Consider the following 23,666-nt stretch of genomic DNA (forward strand, 5'->3'; position numbering starts at 1 on the left):
CGCTTATTTGCCCTAAGCTGACGTTTTGGAAACATTTAGAAGAATATTTATGTGATTAACAGACACTGTTGCTTTGTTTGTAATTCTGTCACTCCAAGAGATATGATTGATTTGCTCATTGATTGATTATGCAAATTCTAAATATGTAAAGATTTCAGAATCTTCCCCAAATTTCTGAGCGTTTGAATTAGACAAAGATTCATGGAGCGCAGCAACTGATGTCTAAAACACGTGGAAATAATGGCATCAAACATCACATGCAGCATCTTATTAATTCTAATTATTAATTAATGTATTTACTCATCTCTTTATTACAGACTACACATTCATTTTTTTGATGGTGCTCTAATTGTATTTTGACTGTTTAAGCCTTTGTGCACATGGTTGTATTTACTGTATTTTAGAAGTTGTTCTGACATCTGATATGTACTTCCCCTCCCAAAATGAAGGAATGAGAAGCCGAATAAAAAGGTGGAGAAACAGACACCGGAGTGTATAATGACCCTGTTTATGGATTATCCTCCAACACACAAACAAGTCCTACAGGAAACACTAATATACTACAGATACAGCTGGAAATTAAAAGAGCACCATTATACATAATGAGCTGTCTGACTTTTAACTATCATAAAGGATCATAAATATCACTGTAGAGGTCTACTGTGGTGAGATTGGAGCAGTGGTGGAGGCAGTGTTCAGATCACATACATAAGTAAATGGAGCCATATCACATGATAAAAATGGAGCTAATTTTAACTGCTTCATAGACTGTGTGGTAGCTTAATCCATGCAATGAAATGTATTTTAGAAAGTGATCATATGTTTTGAAAATCTGACGTACATTTCCCTCTGAGATGCAGTATGCAAGAAGTAACTTAAAATACTCAAGAAATGTACAAGTACTTCACGATTGCTCTGAAGTTATTTACTTGAGTAAATGTACTGTCTCTCCACCAGTGGCTCAGAGTCGAGTGGGAAGACTTCACGCAGAATTTTTTGCTTCCGAACTGATTTCTGTCATGAAAGCAAGACAAGAAAATGAACATTTTTATTTGTCAGCTTCTTGACAATCGGGGTATCTTTAGTTGGAGTCTGGCACCGCTGCAAAATTGTACATTATAAAGTCACGGACACACTGAACAGCAAGAGGTCCCATGCTGACAATCACACATAAAACCAAATCTCCATAAAAAATATCAAAATGTCTTCTTTACTTCTTCCTTGGTTTAATTGTCTTTATAAAATGTATAATAATGACTGGAAAACACAGTTTACTTTACAAGATAAAAGACCACAGTAAGCATCGATAATGACATTTAACAATAATCATTACACATTAAATCAAGGGCAGATCAGGTCAACTTACACAAATATAGCGAGCATTTCGGTTGACATAAATTCTCAGGCATTCGGTCAACAGGCCGTAGGTACAGTACATGGAGGCATTGAGACGCATGCTCTCTCGTCGGTCATGGAAACACAATTAAAGCCAGAGACTCGACGCTCGTCTTCGAGTCATTTTGTCCTTCCAGCTCTCTCCAGAAGAAGGCACAGTCATCACATTCAAAACATTAACATCCCTTCACAAAAAGTTACGACATGTGAAATCACCGTCAGTACGAAACAGTACTTTCATCCTCGTATTCAGCAGGTATTGCTAAAAATGTGGTAGTATTCAGCCGGCAAATGAACAGCTGCTGTCATAGTACAAACACCTAAAAATGCGACAGAGTTCAGCAGGGCGAATATCCCAAATCTCAACATTTAGACGATGGGAAAAAATGTCCCGCTGAGAGGAACTTGTAGCCGTTCCCAGAGGGCAGTTTGATGCCTCCTTTAGAGTTTGTGGGAGGATTAGAAGATGGAGCTGGAGGCGGTTTGGCCTCCAGTTTTTGGTGACCGTTTGGTCTGTCGCCAGTGTTGCGCTCCTCAGATCCTTCTATGTTTTTGCTGACGGACTCATGTCTCGGTGAGAGATTGAGCAAACCCAGAACATCTTTCTGAACTGTACTCATTTTTTTATTCCCACCTCGGAGTAAACTGGCGGGGCAGGGCACCTCGTGCTTCTGGCCCGCGTTGGCCCAGAAGGTCTTTAAATTATGAATGGCCTGGACTTTATGATCCTGTTTTGGCTGGTTCAGGTCGGGGGTGTTAGCGGGGCTGGAGGAGGCTGAAACGGATCCAGTGGAGGAATAGGAAAGGGCCGGCGATGGGGCGCTGTCAGCAGGAGAGCGGGAAGGTGAGATGTGGGCGGTGTAAGGTGAGGTAGGGTATTTCAGTTTGAGCTGAGCCTGCACGTCTGTGGGGAAAGGCGAGCCCTGCTCTTTCACAGAGAGAGATAAAGAAGGAGAGGAAGGAGCTGGGCTGTTGTAGCCGGAGCTGATTTTCTGCAGCGATGAGGAGCGGGACGGAGGTTTAGGCCGCGTTGGAGGAGGCGTTGAAACAGAGGTGGAGAGGGGTGAAAGATGACTGGAGGGGGAAAGAGGAGAGGAGCAAGCCTTCAGACTTGCTCTGCTGGGTGGTCTGCTGAATGCACTGGTCTCAGAGGGCTGAAACCCTCGTGCACCTCCTGTGGGAGTCAAAGTCGGGGTCGTGGGAGTCGAGAGAGAAGCCTGCCTGGCATGTGCCTCCTCTCTCCCCTCAGGCCCCCTCAGCATCTTCCCTCTTATGTTTGCTTTCTGCAGGCTCTCCACAGCTTGCATGTGGCTCTGGGTCTCCTCCAGAATCTTCTGGGCCAGTTCCTGGGGGTCCAGCTGTCCCGCAGGTACCGTCCTCTCCTCCTGGGACTTGACCGTGCTGTCTGTCTCAGTGCTCGACTGGTCCGACTCGGAGCTGCTAACCTTCCCTTTCCCAGTCCTCTGAGGAGATGAGCTGGAGAAAAGGGAGGAAAAAACAGCTGAATTGGCAGTTACATTGAAATGAACTCATCAGGCAGAAGGAACAAGAGCTGCAAATTAGCGTAGCCTATAAATGCTACGACGTGTAGCTTCTGTAACTGCTACATCAGCACTTGATCAACTGCATAAAATAACAGAAAGGCCAAAAGATGGAGAGCTGCAAAGTTGCTGAGTTATTTCGGGCATCCAAAAAAAAGTCCCACATATCTTCTGCAGAAGACGTTGGAGAGTGTTTAGGCTTGAACAGAAATATTTCTGCTCATTCTGAATGCAAATCAGCTTGTTTCAGACTTCATTTTGTAAAATTAGACTTGCAGTGACTTTCCTCATTCTGGAAAAGTCTCAATAAAAGCTGATTTCTACTGGCTTGTTTCAGGAAAACAGATTTTTAGGTCTCTTATGGGAAATGCTTGAAAAACAGAGATTACACAGTGTGTTGGGATGACTGGCTGCTGTTGAGCTGCTGCTAAGCTGCGCTGCTGGACGGACAGCTGGGAGCTAAACTGCGCTGCCTGTAAAGCTGGAAGCTGGACTGTGCTGCTTCATGTGCAGCTGGCAGCTAAACTGCACTGTTGGCTTAATGCTGTATGAAGGAGCAGCTGAAGGAGTAAGAAGAGTTGAAACAATAGGAAAAGTTAAAAAAATATAACGTAAGCAATGAAAGGTGCTCCTGTTACATTTTGGGGCTTTTATTTTGAAAATTAATCTTACTCACCAACCCCCATCCCCCCAGCAAGGCCTAGTTTCTATATGAATGCTTTTATTTTGAAAATCCAGCCCTTCCAGTGCTCCCTGGTACAGCATGCTGTTACAGTTTGGTGGCTTTTATTTTTAAAAATCCACCTTCCACCTTCTCCAGAGACCTGCTGAGCTCCAGTCACCAGGGCGGGACTCCGTCTTACGTTGGACATGTGTATTGTTGTGTGTTTGTGGATGCGGCGGTTTAAACGTTATGATATTTGTGTCCTGTACTATGCAAACTGCTGTGACACCGCAGAGATCAGAGCGGCTTATCGTGGTGACAGTAACTGCTGAGCGTCTCCTGGGTCAGGCTGTTAATTTAATAGAGATTAACCTGCTCAAGGTCTCAGCTAACATCAGGCAGCTTGACGGCACTGCTGTCGCTGTGAGGCGCAGCGTGGAGCTCTGTCTGATCAGACTGTTACACCGTGCGTTATGATGAAGAACAGGTGAGGACGAAGAGTGAAAACTGTGGGAGTGAGAGGAGGATGAAGAACATGTTTTAAGAGGAGGTTAACATCTTAACGCCGCTCTTGAATGAATCATTCTCTCTGACTGAACTTACACTTCCTGCTTGTGTTTGGAGCTGGTGGGAGGTTTCGGGGGCAGCGGTGGAGCTTTTATTGGCGACGTAGGCGTGCTGAAGCTCCCCTTGGAGGAAACTGAAACAGGGTACCCGTGACCCCCGGCGGACCCTCTCCCAGCGCTGCCTCTGCCTTGTCTGTGTCCCGCAGGGAGGGGCAGCGTGTCACAGTCCCTCCTCCCTCGCCCTAACGGCTCACTGCTTATAATGGAGTACCCCTCGTACTCCTCTTCCTCCCCTTCTCCCGCCAGCCCTCCTCCGTGATTGGTCAGCCGACCTCTCGGCAGGCCGCCCGAATGGCGGTGCGAAGCGTAGAGCCCCCCTCCCCCGCGAGGTCTATCTAGCTCCTGCTGATGTGAGCGCTGGCTGATGATGTCACTTCCTGCAGGCTCAGGTCGGGACAGGAAGCTGAGGGAGGAGGCGAGGGAGCTGAGGCTGTAGACGGAGATGGCGTCGCAGGAGAGGTTGTCGGGGCAGACCGGGGGTAAGAAGGAGGGCTGAGGGGGGTAGCAGCCGGACAGCGGTAAGGAGTGCGGCTGGGACGCCGACTGGGAGGACGACAGAGACTCCAGGGAGGACGAACTGTCCATGCTCAGTCGCTTGGGAAGCTCTGTGGAGTCTGAAAGAAGAGAGGAGAGACTTCAGGAATGAGGCTGGAGCAGAGGAAGAGATGAAATCTAGTTTCATCCTCGTTTTTCTCACCAAAGAGCGCCAGAAGAGACTGAAGGGCAAAATGCATGATGCGCCTGCTGGCCTGCTTTCCGGTCTTCAGCAGGACCTCCTCCTGACCCACCTCACAAAGGTCGAACCCTGAGGGACACAGACGAGGCTCTAACGAAGTACATTTACTCAAGAACTGCACTTGGGTACAAATTTGAGGTACTTTTATGAGGTACACTCATTTGAGAGCTGCAGAAACTTCACAGGTTAAGACAAAAAATACGATGCTTTACTATAAATTGCTGCTCATAAATGCATTTCATCCAGCCTTTATGACTAATCTCTGTCCAGATGTCTTATGTATTAAGGCTAATAAAGCTTTATTATTCATCACCTTGTTAATCACCTGGAAGTCAAGACTCTGTAACCTCGGTGCTTGATGCCACTGAGTGCTGCACGCTGGACCGTTAAGTAAACGACGTTTGGTCTCATTCTGACTACATGTCGCGTTATCTCGTCTGAGCTGTTTGCAGCAGTTTTCTATTGATGACTCACCGAGTGCAGCCAGGAACTCGTGACAGCCTGGAAGCCTCCAGAGCTGCACACTTATCGACACCTGAATGGGAGCCAGAGAAAAGTCCTGCTCTTTGTCGCCTGACTGCAGCTGCACCAGCACCTGGTGAAGCTTTGGAGAGGAGAGAGGCAAGAATGAGTCACACACAGCGCTCGTCTCTTTGAGTGCCTGTTTCGACCGGCCTCAAAGTTTCCCTGAACTCAGACCAGCGGCGTCGTCAGGAGACACTTACCATTCCCACCATGCCTTTAACCGCCTTTCAGAGGTGGGTATGAGAGAAGAGGAAACAGAGCTTTAGAGGTTTATTCCTGCATAACTGTTTGAGTCACTGCACACGGCGCCATGCATGAACGATGACCTGCTGATGATACCTGGTGACCCCCACGCCCACCGCGCGCAGGAGCTCAGGTGTGGTGTAGTAAGTCAACGTGTGTGAGAGCGATGTGAGCGAGTCACCACCAGGTGTGACGAATGAGGAAGAGTGAAAGGCTGTGAATCATCTCAAGACGTTTCACTGCTCGCTGAATGTTTTTCAGCCAATCAGGAGCAGGAAGAAGATGAGACCAGAGCAGAGCGTCTCATGTCAGACGCGTGCGCACACACACACACACGCACGCACGCACGCACGCACGCACGCACACACACTGTTCACATGTTAATATGTGGCATGAACCAGCGGTGGAAAGTAACTACGCAGATAGAAAGTACAATTTTGAGGTACTTGTATTTTAGCTCAGTCCATTTTATGCTGCTACTGTACTGCATGAAGCTGACAGTACTACAGTACTTTTACTGCATAAAGCCAAAAACACTACTGCACTTTTACTTTTCATGAAGCTGAGAATACTGTACTGGTACTTTCGATTAAATACTGTGAGTACTTGTCCACCGCTGTATGGCTGACTGTGACAGTGCAGGACCACGTGGCAGTACCTTGTGAATGAGCTGCTCTCCGGCCTCAGACGACGTGACCAGTTTGCAGAGAGCCTGCAGCGCTGGAGGAGTCAGACCTGAGGATGTTCAGGAGGTTAATTAGACGTCACATTATTTACCTTTTTTAATTACAGCTAATATCACCAGAAGTACTTCCAATTACTCCCCAGCTGATGTAAAACACAAACACATTAAATGTCATTTCACGGCAGGCTGCTCACACTTCTTGCAGTCTGGATCCTGGAGGGACCAGACAGGCTGTTTTTCTACCAGTGTGACTGACACGAGGGACGCTCTGAGTAAAGGAGAGCTGTGTACCGAGCAGGGACTGCAGGGTGGTGCTGCACTGCTGCAGCCGGTCTCCAGGGTCTGAGGTCGGGAAGAAAACCGCCGCCGGGAGTCCAGCACCGCTACCGGAGAAGTCCAACCTGAAGCCCACCGCAGACAGGAGGGCCTGCCACCCGGGGACCCCACCCACCTGAGACAGGAGGGGAGACACAGTGAGGACACAAGAGGTGGAAAGAGTACTTTTACTCAAACACTTCATTGATGTACCAGTACCTGAGTATTTATGCTTCTACATCACTTCGTTTCAGAGGGAAAGATTCTACCTTTCACTCCACTACATTCAAAATTAATAACGCAAAATATGATTAACAAATAAACTATGATGAATTATTACAGATGAGATGAAACTTTATTGATCCCGGGGGTCTGTTCACCAGCCAGCCAGCAGTGAATAAAGTAATTAAAATCACCTCCACCTGCTGCAACATTAAAGTGATGAACACATGAATGCATCAATAATTTTGATGCTCCTACTTTCAGTGTTTAAGGCTTTTAATGCAGGACTTGTACTTGTACTTAGAGAGTGTTTCTACACTGTATTTTGTTAGTACTTCTACTGAGGTCAGAGATCAGAGGAGGCTCGGAGGCCGACGTTTGAACACACAGACCTTGTTCTCGACGCTTTGTTGCGACGTGTACATCGGGTTACACTGGCCGCTCTGAATACGCTGCAAAGACTTCTCCACCTGTGGACAGAAAAACCTTCATTAATCACTGAGAGATTTTAGGATGAGGAAAGATGAAATGCCTAATAATTTCAGATCTGGATAGAAAATCATGAAATCATGAAGTCATATCATGTGATTGATTCTCTATTTATTCATCTTCAGGTGTTAAATCGTGATGGAAAAGGTGACACTGTTAATGTGCAGGTGTCCCACCAGGTGTAACAGCACTCTGAGGGCGTCCCGGGCCCTCTCTGGGTACTGCAGGATCTCCGCCAGGGCCTGGCCAACCAGCGACATGGGGCTGTTCAGCTTCACATCGCTGCCAATCAGCATGTAGCCTGAAGGAGAACACACACTGACGTTTTAAACAAACACTGAACTACACTGTCAAGTCATTTATTTTTTATTTACAGATTAAAAAAGATGCTGAAATTGAACATAATCTAAATATATGATAATAAAGGTTGGAGCTCTTTATGGAAAAAATGCAAATACAACATTATGTATCAGAAAGCAAGAATTATTATTTTAAGTTGGGTTACTGCATCATACTGCTAATATTGTATTTTTCTTTTCTTTTTTAACATAATTGTGTCTGAAACCAAATCAGCGTCTGCAACTGAAGCTGAAATGGCAATGTTTCGAGTTCGCTCACCAGCCCAGTTGGACGGGTGTGAGAAGTGCTTGCTGCTCTGCAGCGTCTTCATGGCCTCCGTCAGAGCTGCGCTGGCTTTGGTGCCGTTCAGGAGCGCCGTGTAGAAGGTGTGTGTGAACAGTTTGGAGGCGGCAACCGGTACAGGCCACAGAGAGACGCACACACACTGGACCCCCGCCGCCAAGAAGGCCCGGGTCAGACCCACCACGCCGTCAGCCGTCACCCTGTTGCTGGACTCCGGGTACAACCTGAGGTGAAGAGTCAGAGGTCAGGCGGGTCAAAGCCGACAGGCTCTGAAAAACACTGGATCTGTCAGCACTTTTACCTCAGAACCACCAGTTTGACGGTCAAGCACAGGTCCAGTATGTCCGCAGCTGTCAGGAGGAAGTCGTGGAGCGGCGGACTGTCGCACACACTCTCCACTTCACACACGCTTTCTCCGTCCTCGCTCGCCTCATCGGCTCCTCTGAGTCTCTCCGGGCTGCCGTGACTCCTCAGCGAACCCCTGATCTTTCCGTCCCGACCTGCAGTCTCACCTAAACTCGACGCTCCACAAGGCGATTTCTCCCGGGGTCGCCCGCCGGCCCCCTCGCCTCCGCCGTGCTCTTGGCTGGGGGTGAGAATCAAGGCGGCGAGCTTAAAGGAGATATGAGTCGCGAAATGAACGCACTCCGCCTGACTCAGAGCCGCTAAAACACGCTCCTTTGTGGCGTTTGCTCCAGAGAGGGGATGACATCCCAGCTGCTCCCCCAGCCAAAGAGCTTCTTCCTGGGCTGAAGGCAGAGGGCCCCACAGCCAGCGGCCCATCACAGAGGGGGGCAGGCGAGGGGCTCCGACCACGGCGGCCACCGAACCTCCGTCTGAGCAAAGCAAGGGACCGCCGCGACGGGGATGAGGCTGTGGGTCGAACACAGGTGATCAGGTGAGTGTTTCAAAGAGATTTCCACAGTTTAAGGAGACAACCTTTTTTTTCCTACCTTGATTGTGGCTCCCAGGCTGCTCAGGGACGGGACAGAAATGAGGCTGAACCTTTCGTAGAGGTACTCGTTGGACGAGCTGCCTTTGAGCAAGGCGAATGGGATCAGGTACAACTCTCCCTCCAGCACTAAGACGAGCTGCCTGTGTCTGCCCACGGGGCCGCTGCTGTGCATCAGGCCCTGCAGGGCAAACGAGAAACGAGGGTCAGTTAATAACACGAGAGGTACAAATACACAGTCTGCTGAAACACACATACACACCCCTTCCATCGGTGCTATGAGTAGGTCATAAAGGGCTCGTAGGGGGGGTTTGCTGATGTTACTCGGTCGGCTGAGAGGCGACGATGAGCTGTCCTTCACTGGAGACACTGTGGCGCTGTACAGGCTCGTCATGCTCTGACAGCTCCTGTTAGAGCCATAAACACACACACATAAGACACACGCTTACCCTGCTGAGAGCGAGTGAACAACAAGACTAACATCCAGAGCCACGGCGGAGCTACATGCTAACGTGCAGACACATATGTACATTATACACAAAAAGAGTATAAAAATTATATTGCCTTGAATATTTGAACTGCACGTGGCAGGATATGGATAATAAAACACGGTGTTCTGCATTATTACACAATATCACACCTGTTGAAGAGGTTATTTCTGGACACCATGCGGAGGTAGCCTGTGGGGTCGGTGGCCGAGGTGAGCTTGTTGTTCAGCTCCTCAAACTGTTGCTCTAACAGATCTCCGGCTTCGCTCTCCGTCTCGCTGCTGGAACAAACTCTGCAAACAGACGGGCAGAAAGCGTCATCGCATCGCGGGCCGCCGTCACCAGTGACGCGATAATCAAGCTCCATCGAGCAACAGCAGCAGCTGGTTTTCTTCATTATCAGTCGTCATGTGTGAGCTTAGCTTAGAAGACTGATGCTACTTGTGTTATGTTAGAGTCTTGTTCATGGTGAGTTTGCTGCACAAACATAGAAGATTCATAAAGCTGTGGAACACACTCAGTATCCATCTAAAGGTTGCTAACATTAGCAAACATTAGCTACCGTAAGCTAGTGGTCACACCAGACCAAGTAAGTGGTTTCACCGTACAAAGAAGAACTTGTTCCATAAACTGACTTTAAAGGATGCTTTCAGGAAACATTTTCATTTTGAGGATCAAACAGGATGCAGGAAACAACTACGTGTTGTTTTTGCCATCCTTGTGCTGCTGCTGTCATCTATTAAAGCCAATGAGTTTTTACAACAGTTTATCACCACACTGAGGCTTTATGTACCGGACGGATGGCGCTCACACTCTTCCAATAGCAAATGCCATTAGTTTTTATGGAATCCTCTGGCTGCACTTTTCACAGCTCAAGGAGGTTTGATTTGTGTTAAAATAGCAGTTTCTGCTGCCTGGATGGATGCTGGAGGGCAGTAAAACTCCACTGGTGGGCTGGAAAGCGTTTTAATGCTGCATATGTGCAAATACTTTTCATGCTATGGATGAGCAGGATCCATAATCATCACACATAGACGGAGGGAAGGCTCCGGGCTCGCCGCAGCTTCGTCACACACACACACAAACACATGCAGGAAAGCACACACACAAGACAAACACACACGTGACAGACATAATGAAGCGCTGCTGGCTGCAGTAACCTCACTGCAGCGGTTTCACAGAAAGTTGAGACGCAGTTTGAGTGCGGGAACGTTTGCTGACATGACACATGGTTGTGATTTACAAAGTCGTCCGCTTGTGCCAACCGAGGCTGAAGCTGCGGGCCGGATAATTGAGAGTAAAGAAATATGGCAGGAGAGAGCAGGAGAAAAGGAAGACGGATGACATGCAGCATGCGGCTCCTCGATCTTGTTTTAATGAATGACGACTCGCAGTGAGACGAGCTGGAGGCTGCGGGCCTGCCAGCGGCTCTGCGAGGTTCAACATGAGCTCAGCGGCGCTGGAGCTGAGAGCATCAGTCAGCACGCTAATGCTAACATGCTAATGTTTAGCATGTATGTTTAGCTTGTTCACCATCTGAGTTAAGTGTGTTGCATGCTAAATTCAATTGCCAATTGGCGCTAGATGAAAAGTGGATATGATAATTCATCCTGAGGGGAACGTGAACGCAACATAAGCAACACAAAAACCACAAAGTAAAGCTCAAGGTGGCGCTAACGGAAAAGTCCGGCGATCACTAAAGTCACGAAGTTTGTGTATATTTTTTTTTTGTCTGTTCACGACAGAATCGAACCCCCTGACAAAGAAAAACAGAAACCTGCTGTAATGGCTGTCCACTCCCAGGGCCTCTCTAGCGTTGCAGATGTACTGCTCCAGAGACAGAGGACCTCCACCTGCTCCTCCACCTGCTCCTCCTCCTCCACCCTGTGGGCCCCAACCAGCGTCCTGGAGCTCAGGCACCTCCGCCCCGGCCTCTCCGAGATACACCTCGTTGAACTTCACGATACCTGTTTCAGGAAGAAGAGGAGGGAATTAGTGTGTTCTGTTTGCGTTTGCCTGCAGGAGGGTGTAGGTTGCACTGTGTGGTGGAGAAGCTCAGTGGAGCTGGAAGAGGAGTGTTACTGCAAAAACACTAAAAAAACTGGGACAGGATCTGTTTTGAACCTGGTCTTACAGCTGTCTGCATACAAATTGCTCCAAACTCAGTATGCAGGGCAGATTTGGGGAAATATCTTAATTATTAACAAGGCTAAAAGTCTAAAGGCCGAGAAGCAAAGGGATCTCACAAGCTGCGATGTTGTTGCAAAAGCCCAAACACAAACGTGTTGGATTGAACGAACATGATGAGGCTGCTAATGTGAAGATCCCCTGAGGTCGACCTCAGAGGAAAGGTCATGTGGTCGTTAAGGTCAAAGAGTGATTAAAGTCCAAAGGTTTACTCCCTTCGGTCCTCAAATGTCGTGATAATTACACCACGAGATATATGCACGCATGGGTGACATTTCAGCCTGAAGGTGGCGCAAGAGGACAGAACACAGAGAGTCACAAACAAAAGGGTTCATCCACTGAGGAGAATGAGTGTGGTTTGTAAATGTCACGACGATCGTCTCATCAGATTCTGGCTCAGGTCCAGCGTCCAGAGTTTAGCACTGAGCGCCGTCCTGCAGAGAATAAAGTCTTCAGATAAAAAACGAAGCAGCGGAGAAAACAGTGCTAACGGGATGCTAATGCTAACTGGAAATGATGCTATAGATGCATAAGGATTGACATAAGACGACTTTAGAGGCATTAAGAGAATCACAGTGGAGTGAAAACTGAGTAAAAGCTGATGACAAGTCAAAGAAAACAGAGAAAGACTGAAGAGTGAAACTGAAACTATAACATCTGGCAGCCGACAAGGTTCTAGATCATTCCAGCTCGAATAGAAGGGCGAAGGCCGGACCTCGAGTCATTATGAATCAAGGTTTTTATCATCATTCTGTGTGAATGCGTGTGTGTTTGAGCTCCGTTACTGCACAGTCAGGGGATTCTTTTGCTGCTAATAAGCGTTGGTAAACCAAACTATAAAAATAACTGCTCTGAGTTTTTTTTACAAATCCCATTGTGAAATAACTCGGCCTCCTCTGGGAACCCCCCGGAGTGGATTCTTGGTTTCTCCACTGGTCGGCTCTGCATACTTTTCTCAGTCTGCAGACTTTCTCAGAATGACTCGACAGGCGAAGACTGAAATCAGCGTGTGGAGGCCTCGCAAACACTGATCACTGTGGACAGGAAGTGGTATTTCTTCCCAAACGTTGAACAGAAGGTGACGAGAGAAGGTGTGTTTCCTACGTGACTGTGTGGTGCGTTTAAGCGTACCTGCTCCTGGAGATATGAGCCAGCTGTACAGGAAGCCTCCAGCCAGAGAGTAGTAGAGGACCACGGCCCTCTGACCGTTGACCGTCTCCAGGATGTGCTCCACGGTCACCGGGATGTATGGGTCAGTGCTCGCCGCTTGCTGACTTCCTCTCTGGCGTTCAACCAGCAGATCTGCAAAGGCGCGTGTTCGCCCTCGCTCGGCTATGGCCAGCGCCTCGTCGTGCCGGCCTGAGGCGTCACACAGACGGTAAATGTGAGCAAGGCAGGTGAGAGAGACGCCTCAGAAACAAAGCCGGACTCGGTGATTCACACCAAACAATCAGGTGACTCACCGAGGCTGACGAGGACCCTCTGGAGCGCCTGGTACGAGCTGGTCTGCAGGTCGAACAGGGAGAGCTTGTAATCTGTGCTGTGCTGCGTCTCGTGACGAATCGTCTCAAACAGCACGGACGCTCTGTACAACTGAAGGACAGCAAACACATCACATCAACACAAACCAGATAAACACAAACAGTTTCAGTCGATTGAGACGACTGTGAGGACATTTTCACGCTTGTCAAACTCGTTCAGCAGCTGCATCTGTAACGTGTCTCCACTCATTTCAGGACTGTCCTTACATGTGTCACCTGAAGTCCCTGCTGTTACAGTACTAACCACTGGGGGGCAGTACAGACACACAGCAGTCTGAGGAGTCGGGACTTCATGCTTTTCCTCTGAACTGAGCTTCTCATAAACTCCAGCAGACATCTGAGCAGTGATCATGTTGCCTTTGAAAGTACTTCTGAAAATACTGTATCACCCTCTGGATCACTTCACATGCACTCTATGTGAGAAAGTACTTCATATAAAAGTACTCAAAAGAAATAATCCACTACAAGAATTCATTCATTTCACTTACTAAAGCACATAAACATTAGCAGAATTTAAGATTCGACAGAAACTTTACTCACAAGGCAAACAGATGATTTCATATTATCAGACTGTATTTATTAATTATTGGAGACTGATTTTAGTTGTTTTATACACAGTTTGGCCATTTCATCTCTATCAGTGCATCATAGAGAGATCACCAATGAGCCGACGTGTCTGGTGGTGTGAGATCAACCTACAGCGAATAAACCATGACAGCTTCATCTCTGACCTCTCAGGGCTTTTCTTCTGTGATTCTTAGCAACCTTTTCTGAAGCCTTTAAACTTCCTGGTTCATGCTGATGTCACACGGCTCATCTTTCACGATTTTCTGCCCTGCTTTTGTCTTTACAGGCTCCCTGATCCCCGATCTTCACACCACACCTGCCGAGCAGTTTCTGAGGAAAGTTAAGCTGCTGTAGATGCGCAGCACACACACACACACACACACACACACACCTGGTGCTGCGCCTCCTCCAGGTTTCCGCCGGCCCACAGGGACAGACCCAGGCGATGGCGTATCTTCGCTTCGTCTTCCCTCCGTCCTAACTGCTCTGCCAGACGCAGGCCTGAGGAGGAAGAGGAGGGACAGACAGACAGACGGAGAGGAGATCAGATGCCGGCTCCTGGAGGCTGATCTGAAATCAGCTCTTTGAAAGCACTTTGAACCTGAACCTGAACTGAGCCCAGGGCGCTCACTCTGCCTTTTGTCTTTCTGTGTCTTCTTATCAGGCTGATGCAAATTCAAAGCTGTCGTAGCTGCTCCTCGGTTTGTCTCTGATATGTTTCGTCTCCCCCGCTGAGCCCCAGCAGACAGTCGCGGCAGGTTGTAATTAGTCCTCGTTAGACTCTCCGACTGAGCAGAATCTCATCAGAAATCAGCTTTTGATTCTGCCTGTTTGTGTCTGTCTGGGCCTGTGATGTTCTGTGTCTGTGCTTCTTTCCATCGGTTTGGGAGGTTAATTGGAGGCGCTGGCGTGAATGTTTCTGCGCCTCCGTCCTCACTTCAACTCTGCGTCGGATTCCTCGCTGCTTGTTGAGTTAATGATCAATTAAAATCCAGAGGATGTGTGAGCAGAGTGACAAAGCGTGACCGTGTCTTACAGGCCCGGCGAAGCCTGAAGGAGCGCATAAACGACGCCTTCAGGTGTTTTTCACTGTCTCGCCTTTAGTTTGCTTTTTCATACATCAGGACTCCGGCAGGATTATTTTCAACACGAAGAGCGTTTTAAACCTGACGAGAGACGAGCGTGCGTGTGTTTGTAGGAGCAGCCTAGTTAGAGAAGAAGTTCAATCAAACTGGATTATTGACAACAACGCGCCTGAAGGAAAACACACTGCGGTGCTGATCTTCTATTAGAGGCTGCATCGCCTTTCATGCTTCAGACGGCTTCAGAAACACAAATTCACAATGTTGTCGGGCCTAAACAACTTCAAAGATCCCCTCCAGACATGTTTTACCACGTCTGGAAAATACTTTGGATCATCATTTGTGTCCTTTTCCCTCATTTAAACCCCCAGAAGCTATGAATATGTTTTCATTTCCAAAGTTTAACTTGTTTCAGTTGAATTTTGGTCCAGATTTGGCTTCCAAGCTCGTTGTGATGTCACAAATCACGCTCGTGGTCCCGCCCCCTGAAATCAGATTTTCCAGTGTGTGCCGAAAAAACTCTCCCATGCGTCATTCTGCACGGCGAAGCTCCGACATTCAACTGCAAGAACAAGAAGAATTTCTGAGTGGAGGGGGGCCTAAAATAAGACCCGCATGCAGATCAAAGTCTGCGCTGAGCCGGAGCCTCCCTGAACGATGTGTGTGGCTGCAGGGGAAGGTAAAACTGTGACTAACTTTTTCCCTCGCCTTTCATCGCAGGTCGAGTTTGTTGATAGAAAAACAGACTCTTTTTTTTTTTAACGTTGAGGAAATGCTGAAAACAGGAAGTCCTGTCAGACACGAGGTGCATCTCCAGGTTTCTCCACAGCAAAGCGACGAGGAAGCATTCAGATCCTTCACTGAAGTAAAAGTACTGAAACAACACGCTAAAATACTCGTCCTGCATTCAAACTGTTATTTAAGCATGTGAGTATAATCAGGAAATGTACTTGCTGTTGCTGACCTAAGCTTAGCTCCTTACCTTCCTGCAGGTACATCACAGCCTGTGCGTAGTTTTGCAGGCCGTGGTGTATCCTCCCCAGGCTCCCGTAGGCCAGAGTTTTAGCTATCAGGTCGTTGGTCTGCGCCGCCACGCTCAGGTGCTGCTCCTGGAAGACCACGGCCCGCTCGTGGTTTCCCAAAGCTTCGTAGGTCAGACCCAGGTTACCGTAGGCTCGACCTTGACTCCTCACGCATCCCGTCTGCTCTGATATGTCCAAAGCCCTTTGGTGCCACTGCGACGGGAGAGCTTGGTTAGCTTAGCTAGCCTGACTCTGTCCAAAGGGAATGAAACGCACCAACCAGCATCTCTAAAGCTTTTTAATTAACGCTTTCCATCTCGTTTGTTTGAAGCCAAAGTGTAAAGTTGTGTTTATGTGTGGGACTATTTCTCTGCAGGGTGAGCACAGCCTGGCTAACTATGTCCCTCTGTTTCCAGTCTTAATGCTGAGCTAAGCTAATTTGCAGCTGGCTGTAGGTTTATATTTAGACATGAGAGCGGTATCTAACTTATCTAACTCTGGGCAAAATGGCAATTAAGTGCATCTCACAAAACGTCAAACTGCTCCTCCAAACTGTGAAACACTGAGTCATGATGTGTTGTGAATCTGTACAGACCTGTAGCGCTGTCTCGTTGTCTGCCATCAGCTGATAAACGCCTCCGAGTGCATCACTCGCCTCTGCTTCCAAGGATTTATCCTGCCAGGTAAAGCAGGATTTACTACATTTTTCTGTGCACAATGTACTTCTCACGAAAAAAAAGGAGAATTCGACATATTCAGCAGGCCGAGAAGAGAAATGTGCAGCTGAAACAAGAACCCTCTGCAGGTAAAGCCTCACCCCTGCTGTGCGTGCGATGTTAAGCTGGTGTTCCAGGCAGGAGAGGGCCTGCTCGTAGTTTCCCAGCTGGCTGTGCAAGGTTCCCAGCTCCCAGTAAGCCTGAGCCTTACCCCCACCCTCTCCACCCAGCTCATGGGCCACCACCAGCCGCTTCTCAAAGCACACCAAGGCCTGCTGCAGACTACCCATGGACCTGAGGAGGAGGAGGAGGAGGAGGAGGAGGAGGAGGGGAGAGGAAACGTACCTGTAGTTTAACAAAAATGACACACTACAACTTCCACGATCAGAGCCGTCTGTGTTCCAGACGAGCAATTTAAGACAAAAAAAGAAGAAAGCAAATAGATGGTCAATAACGGGACGTTTTCAGTTTCAGCGCTGTGAAAAACAGGTTGTGCATCCGCAGAGGGAGAAAGGAAAAGAGGAAACGTCTACAAATCAGTGCCTCTGCTCTCATTTCAATCTTATTCTCACTCCAGAGAGCAGAAACAGATGGATGAAGCCCATCATCCAGCCCCGCTCCTCTGTCGGTGAACATTACTTGCATGGTTTCGTATGTGGGGACGCGCTCGCTGCTCATCACCATTATTACTGTAACCGGATTCTGATTATTCTTTTCATTATTGTTATGACTCTAATTTGAAATGTGCTCGCTTGAGGCAAGAAAAGCTGCTTTGGGATTCTTGCATGAAAGTCGTCCTGCATTGCGAAAGCATATCTGAACTAATGGGAACAGAAAAATGTACATGACATAAATATTAAGACGAACGTAAACAAAAGTCTGGCGCTCTGAAACTGAGCGGCTGCAGGAGACAATAACAGAACCAAGAGACCTTTGGAAAACGCATGTTAAAAACTTGCTCACGTGGCTTTTTAAAGGCATCAGACCCACGTTTTTCTCCTTGCTCGCTGTTTTCTAGCCTGTCATTGAGTACATAATCCAGTTTCCATGTTCAGCATTAATTTAAAAGCTGTAATAAATGCAAATCACGTGCGACAGCTGAGTGCAGTCACAGAGGAGATGCAGAGGAGAACTGACAATAAAAAATTGAATTAGTTCGACATTTTGGGAAATACAGCCATTTGCCTTCTTGCTGGGAGTTAGACGAGGAGATCGACGCCACTTTCATGGCTGTATGGTGAACATGACGTCAGGAGGCGGCTAGCTTAGCTTAGCACAGAGACTGGGAGCATCTAGAAACGTTTTGTCCAAAGCTTATTAATTAACATGCTCTACTAAATTTATGTCATTTGTACATAAACATAAACTTAGCATAACATGCTAATTAGTTAGCTTTGAAGGTGCTGCTGGGTTGATTTCTGCAGCGAAGCAGGCTAGCTGTTTTTCATTATTTCCAGTCTTTATGCTAAGCTAAGCTAATCGCTGGCTGCCTCTAGCGTCATCCAGACATCAGAGTGGTTTTCATCTCATCTAACTTATTCATATTTCCCAAAATGTTGAACTGCCCCTTCAAGCTTACCTGTGTGCATTGCCGAGTCCTCTGTAGGCCCTCTCCTGGTCCTGAACGTGGTTGAGACTCTGAGCCATCGTCAGGTACTTCTCGTAGTACTGAATGGCCTCCTCGTAGTCGCCCAGAGCATCGTAGCAGTCCGCCAGGTTCCCGTAGGCCCTGCCTCTGTCCAGCATGCTCTCAGTCCCGCTCAGCTGCTGCAGCATGGCCAGCTGCTGCTCAAAATAGCCAATAGCTTCCTCAAACACCCCCATGTTCATTTTGGTGATGCCCATGTTCCCATGGACCTGGGCCTCCAGACGGGCATCCCGGAGTCCCTGCGCCAGGCCCAGCTGCGCCTCGTAACACTGGAAGGTCGTAGCGTAGTCGCCCAGGGCCATATGCACCGCCGCCAGGTGGCCGAGGGCGCGGCACTCCCCCTGCTGATCGCCGAGGTCCTTTCGAACGGTCAGCTCCTGGCTGTGGAAGGACAAGGCCGTGTCCAGCTGGCGGAGCAGCCTGAAGTGGGAGGACAAGCGAGAGGTCAGAGAAGAAGAATGAAGGAAAGCTGAGAAATCCCGCCGTTTAAACTCCTTGTCGACCTGTGAACCGATCCCAGCGCTGAGTAGGCGTCGGCCTCCATTTTCTGGTCGTTGACCTTCTGAGCCAGAGTTAACTGCTGCTGGTAGAACCTCACCGCTGCTGGAAGATCTCCCCGACACACACACACATCGCCCAGGTTCCCAAAGGCCCTGAAAACTGCCTGCAGACAAATACCACACGGACGCTGAGTAACAACCACTTCCTGTGTAAAGGAGAAGTTTTCACAGTTTATCGATTGAACACGGCGGCGGCAGGTGACCTGTGTGTTATCCAAGGCTTGAGCCAGAGAAAGCAGGTATCTCTGACACTCCTCTGCTTTGCTGTGCTCCCCCAGCGCTTTGTGGGCCAGACCAAGGTTACAGTAGGCTTTTGCCTGGGCTAATTTGTCTTGGAGGTCCTTGGCCAAAGCCAGGTCCTGCTCGTAATACCTGGGAAAGACATGAAAAACACAAAGTGTGCCTTTGTTATTTACACTTTACACCAAATGTGACATTAAAACACAAGCTGGAGAAGCATGAAGCAAACATTTACAGGATTTATCTCTTTGAAAACATCATATGAAGTTTGTGCTGTGTGAAGTTCAGCCTCTGACCTGACGGCGTCTCGGTACTGTCCCAGGCAGTAGTGAGCGTAGCCGAGATTGTGGCAAACCTTCCCCTCTCCCTCCAGGTCCTGCAGGCCTGGAGCCAGAGCCAGGTACTGCTGGTAGTACGGCAAAGCCTGAGCGTATTCACCTCTCCAACTGTGGAAGTTTCCCAAGTTTGCTGCAAAAGAAAAGATTAGAGCACATTATATTTCTTAATCCATCTAAGTTCCCACTCGTTCGGTGCATCTGTCCCTCGTCTGGCTTGCCTAGCGCTCTGGCTTCGCTCTGAGTGTCTCGGAGCTCTCGTGCGATGGTCAGGTGGTGGAGGTAGTGCTGCAGAGCTCGGTCGTGTGCACCCAGCGCCTGGTAGGCCACCGCCAGGTTACCATGAGTGGAGGCCTGGGACGGACGATCATTCACCTGCAACAGAAGAGGTTTCACATTTGTGTTTTCCCACACGAGAGGCTCGACGCTGCATCTGAAGAGCGCAGGAATTCACCTCCAGAGAGATCTGCAGTTCCTGTCGGTGATACCGGACGGCCTGGTCATAGATGCCCAGTGCGTGATAGGCGTTGCCCATGTTGCCGTAGGCCCGCCCCTGGGCGGCGTAATCACTCAGCTCCTGGACGAAGGACAGGTGAGCTTTGTGGAGCTTCAGCGCCGCCTCGTACTCCCCCTTCATCTGGTGAATGATGCCTGATGGAGGTCAGAGGAGGGCAGATACACATTATTTGTTAACAGTGCTAATAAAATCTAAATGAAGACGCTGTTAAGAAACACTGAAACATTTCAACACGAGCTCCTTTTCAGAAGTCTGAGTAATCACAGACAGATCAGAGCGCAGTGATTAGCAGAGCTGTCAGTGTTAGCAGACCATTTTTAAATCTGCTGAGACTTCACGTCTGACTCGCGTCCAACTCTGAAGTCTGCTGACTAATTCATCCAACAGCCAACATCAAACACAGCTCGCTACACATGTCGTCATGATCACGGTCCATTCCCAAAAAGATGCACGGAGACAGAAACACCCAACAAGCAAAGAAACATACGTGTGTGTGCACGTGAACATGTGTGCACGCCTGCTTTCCACAACCCTGAAAAAGATGTGAGTGCAGAGCAGTAAATAATTAAAAAGCTACAGTGCAGAAATTCAACTAATCTAATAATATCTGCTGCTGTGGATCTTCAAACTTCATTACTGCATACGCAGAGATCCAGAGGAGAGTCGCACACTTCACACTTCATCTTTCTCCGTCCCGGGAAAAGGAAGTGGAAAACTTCAGTCCCAGTGGCCTTCCTCACTTTCTGTGTGATGATGTGTCTTCCACACTATCAACAACCCAGTTTACAGAGCCAAAGTCGACAAAAGTTGGAAGAGAAGTTAAGGAAGAAGCTTGGGACGCAGGAGAGGAAGAGGAAGAGGAGAGGAAGACAGCACATGCAGGAAAGCTGAACGCGAGGGGTTTTCAGAAGGCAACTAAACACTGAGAAATGCATCTGATGAAAGAGGGAGAGTCTCTGCTGCTGCACAGTCACAGCAGAACGCATGAAACGCTGAATCTTCCACCCGTCTGCCCAGCAGAGGTGAACTTACCGGCAACCTCCATCTTCCCTCTCACTGTTTTCATGTTTACATTCACTCTAATAACTCGATTACAGCCAGTTTGAGGCAAAACTGGGCTTATTACGGCCATGCTGCAAACACCTTAACTGGGTTATCTCAGTCTAATTAAGGTCCAAGTCAGAGCAACAGCTGGACGTGTAATCCAATCAGATCACAGCTCTACCTTTCAAATCACCGCTGCACATATTCTGTGGTCTCATTTCTTCTCTGAAGCTCGTGTGTGTTACATCTGACGCAGTCATCCAGGTGACAAAGAACAAGCTCCACTTCACTCATCATGCTAAAAGTGTCCAAAGCTAAGCTTGCTTAAAACGTTAGCATCCTCAGCAGCTGCTCCATGAGCAGGGACAGAGGGAAGGAGCGTTGTTTAGTATTACAGTGTCGAGGTTTCTCTCTTCTGAAGGCGAAGCTGCACAGCAGTGGTGGTTCTCCATTAGCCGTGTTATTATTTACTTCCACTTTCCAAATCAGGAAAGTCTGAATCCTCCACGCACATCACCTCAACGAGCTCGACAGGCCTCCTATAAACAGTGACATGATGTTATGAACCATTAAGTGCTCAAACAGAACAATGGAGTCCATCTTGTTGTTCACAGCGCTCAGCTTGAGCTGCGTAAACGTACCTGAAACCTAAAACCAGCCGTTACAGATACAAATCTCCTCTATGCTAAAGTGTAGACACTAACTTTCTAACTGCGTTGCATTAAATTTTATTGCTGAGGCCATAAATATCAAATACATATTATTTCTCCAGTAAAGACACGGAGGAGGACAGATGAGAGGGGGTTACGAGAGGGGACGCAGGGACGTGGGGGGTGTCGAGACACCAGATGGAAGAGGTTGCATGTGGCTTTCATGTCAGACTGTGTGGAAGAGACAGAGAGTGAGGACAGACTCTGTGGTCTGATTCACTGTCGACTGAGAGGCCTTGGCACGGCTCCAGCTCCGTCGTTCTGACGGCTCTGCAGACTTTCTGTTTTTCTTATTGTAACAAATCCAGAGAAAATACCGAAACCAGCACTGATCTGATCCGACTGACAAGTAACAGTCAGCGCATCCAAAGCTTCTGCAGTAAAGACATCAGTGAGCCTCACTGCTGCACCACAACACACACTCTGTCCTGTACCCTGACTTCACTACAGCACCAAACGTGGATTCATCCGCCCCTGAAAATAGTCCCCAACAGATGCACTACTTCCTCCTGTTCAGTCAGCAGCTCATCAAACACATGAAACTATGTATTTGTGATGTTTTTAAAGATTTTCATCTTCAGGAGGAACCAAAAGTCCCACAGATGCTTCAAATCTGAGGCCAGAGGATAAAACTCAGGACTAAAACTCACAGCAAAGCCCCTGCGACGTCTCATCGTCGCCATCAGGCTGGGAAAGCTAATCGATGGTGATTCAGTGTGCACTTCACAATGAAAGCACAAACCCGTGGAAGTCAAACCGATGTCGAATTTAAAACAACAAAAGCAGACAGAACAAAAGAATAATAAAACCAGGCGCACAAAAGCAATTAATTAAAATGAAACCAATTACTGCATCTTTAATTGGCATATTATAGACGGGTGTGCGACTGTAAAAAAAAAAAAAAGTCATTCACGCTTGAAACTGGCTGACAAGCTAAAAGAATAATGATGCATATTTGATTGTTTCTCTTTATTTTTCATTTCCAAGTCATCATATCAGACTGGAGAAACTGTGTGTGACAGTGACTTCACAGCACGATAGCGGCTGCAGAAATATCAGTGTATGTGCGACACATGGCGCCTGGTCGAGTCTATAGAAAGAGTGCGGAAGCGTCACATATGGAACTGCACCTACAACACTGTTTCTGGACTCACATAAGCTCCATCTGGAAGGAAGCAGGGCCACGTGAAGAAGAGGAGGGGGTTGCTGATAAGGAAAGGGAGACCTTGTTCATTGGGGTCTCGCGCTAAGAGGATTACAGAGAAGCCTGCAGAGTTGGCTGAGAGAGCAGGTTCGAGATGCACCCCTCCTCTTAAACATGTGCAGATACACAGATACCGAATCTCCCTCAAGGCAAAACCCACACTCCTCCGAGGCGTAAGGCTTCCAGCTATCTGTCGCTGTCCTGCAGCGCAGTGGGATTCCCCGACATGGGGGGGGGGGGGGGGGGGGGGGGGGGGGCGCAGCGTGAGGAGAGCCGAGCGGTGAGGATTAGAGGTGTGGAAAATTAGGTGAGATCTGATGACGGGGTTTTCGGCTGAGGCAGCAGAGAGCGATTAGAGGAGGAGAGCGGCGATGCCCCTCCTGCCACAGAGGGAAGGAAAAGGCTCCGTCGTCAATTAGCCAAACAATCCGAGACACTTACATCTCTGGTTTTGTCATATTTTGATTTAAAGCTGCAATGATGAAACAATTACACATGCTGTATAATATGGAAGCGCAGGACATTTTAGCTCCTTTCGACTCCTTGTTTTGGTTTTACGGCCCACAACTTGGTCAGCTGTGTTGTTTCCTGCTGCACCAGGAAGCTGTTTTCAGTGAGGCTGGTGTGTTAAAAGGCAATAGGTGGTTTGCACATGTCACTCTTTTGTTGTGCCGTGAGCTGCAGATGGAGGGCAGGAAGTGATTTTCTGCACAGGAAGCACTAACACACATTCAAAACGCCTACGTTTTGCATCGTTTACAGTTGCTCAG

At 48.2% G+C, this 23,666-nt stretch overlaps 1 protein-coding gene across 3 annotated transcripts in view; it reads right to left on the reverse strand.

Annotated features, from left to right (window-relative positions):
- Positions 1–836: 836 nt before the first annotated feature.
- The window catches only part of ttc28 (tetratricopeptide repeat domain 28), a 92,346-nt gene continuing 69,516 nt past the window's right edge, over positions 837–23,666 (reverse strand). For 2 of the 3 annotated variants that reach the window (XM_076758632.1, XM_076758635.1), the window contains 27 exons: positions 19,876–20,072; positions 19,643–19,796; positions 19,383–19,554; positions 19,050–19,218; positions 18,790–18,950; positions 18,218–18,706; positions 16,740–16,932; positions 16,518–16,598; positions 15,883–16,135; positions 14,210–14,319; positions 13,174–13,303; positions 12,842–13,069; positions 11,301–11,490; positions 9,676–9,816; positions 9,298–9,442; positions 9,037–9,216; positions 8,385–8,956; positions 8,060–8,307; positions 7,618–7,742; positions 7,345–7,422; positions 6,707–6,866; positions 6,389–6,465; positions 5,688–5,711; positions 5,437–5,566; positions 4,924–5,031; positions 4,204–4,840; positions 837–2,871 (listed from right to left, as the gene is read on the reverse strand). In XM_076758632.1, the coding sequence (XP_076614747.1) occupies positions 1,758–2,871; positions 4,204–4,840; positions 4,924–5,031; positions 5,437–5,566; positions 5,688–5,711; positions 6,389–6,465; positions 6,707–6,866; positions 7,345–7,422; positions 7,618–7,742; positions 8,060–8,307; positions 8,385–8,956; positions 9,037–9,216; positions 9,298–9,442; positions 9,676–9,816; positions 11,301–11,490; positions 12,842–13,069; positions 13,174–13,303; positions 14,210–14,319; positions 15,883–16,135; positions 16,518–16,598; positions 16,740–16,932; positions 18,218–18,706; positions 18,790–18,950; positions 19,050–19,218; positions 19,383–19,554; positions 19,643–19,796; positions 19,876–20,072 (6,266 nt within the window). In that variant the 3' untranslated portion in view covers positions 837–1,757. The remainder of the gene's footprint in view (positions 2,872–4,203; positions 4,841–4,923; positions 5,032–5,436; positions 5,567–5,687; positions 5,712–6,388; positions 6,466–6,706; positions 6,867–7,344; positions 7,423–7,617; positions 7,743–8,059; positions 8,308–8,384; positions 8,957–9,036; positions 9,217–9,297; positions 9,443–9,675; positions 9,817–11,300; positions 11,491–12,841; positions 13,070–13,173; positions 13,304–14,209; positions 14,320–15,882; positions 16,136–16,517; positions 16,599–16,739; positions 16,933–18,217; positions 18,707–18,789; positions 18,951–19,049; positions 19,219–19,382; positions 19,555–19,642; positions 19,797–19,875; positions 20,073–23,666) is intronic. The other variant, XM_076758634.1, reaches the window with a different exon arrangement.

This window comes from Chaetodon auriga, chromosome 19 (genome assembly GCF_051107435.1).
Source record: "Chaetodon auriga isolate fChaAug3 chromosome 19, fChaAug3.hap1, whole genome shotgun sequence".
Lineage (NCBI taxonomy): Eukaryota > Metazoa > Chordata > Actinopteri > Chaetodontiformes > Chaetodontidae > Chaetodon > Chaetodon auriga.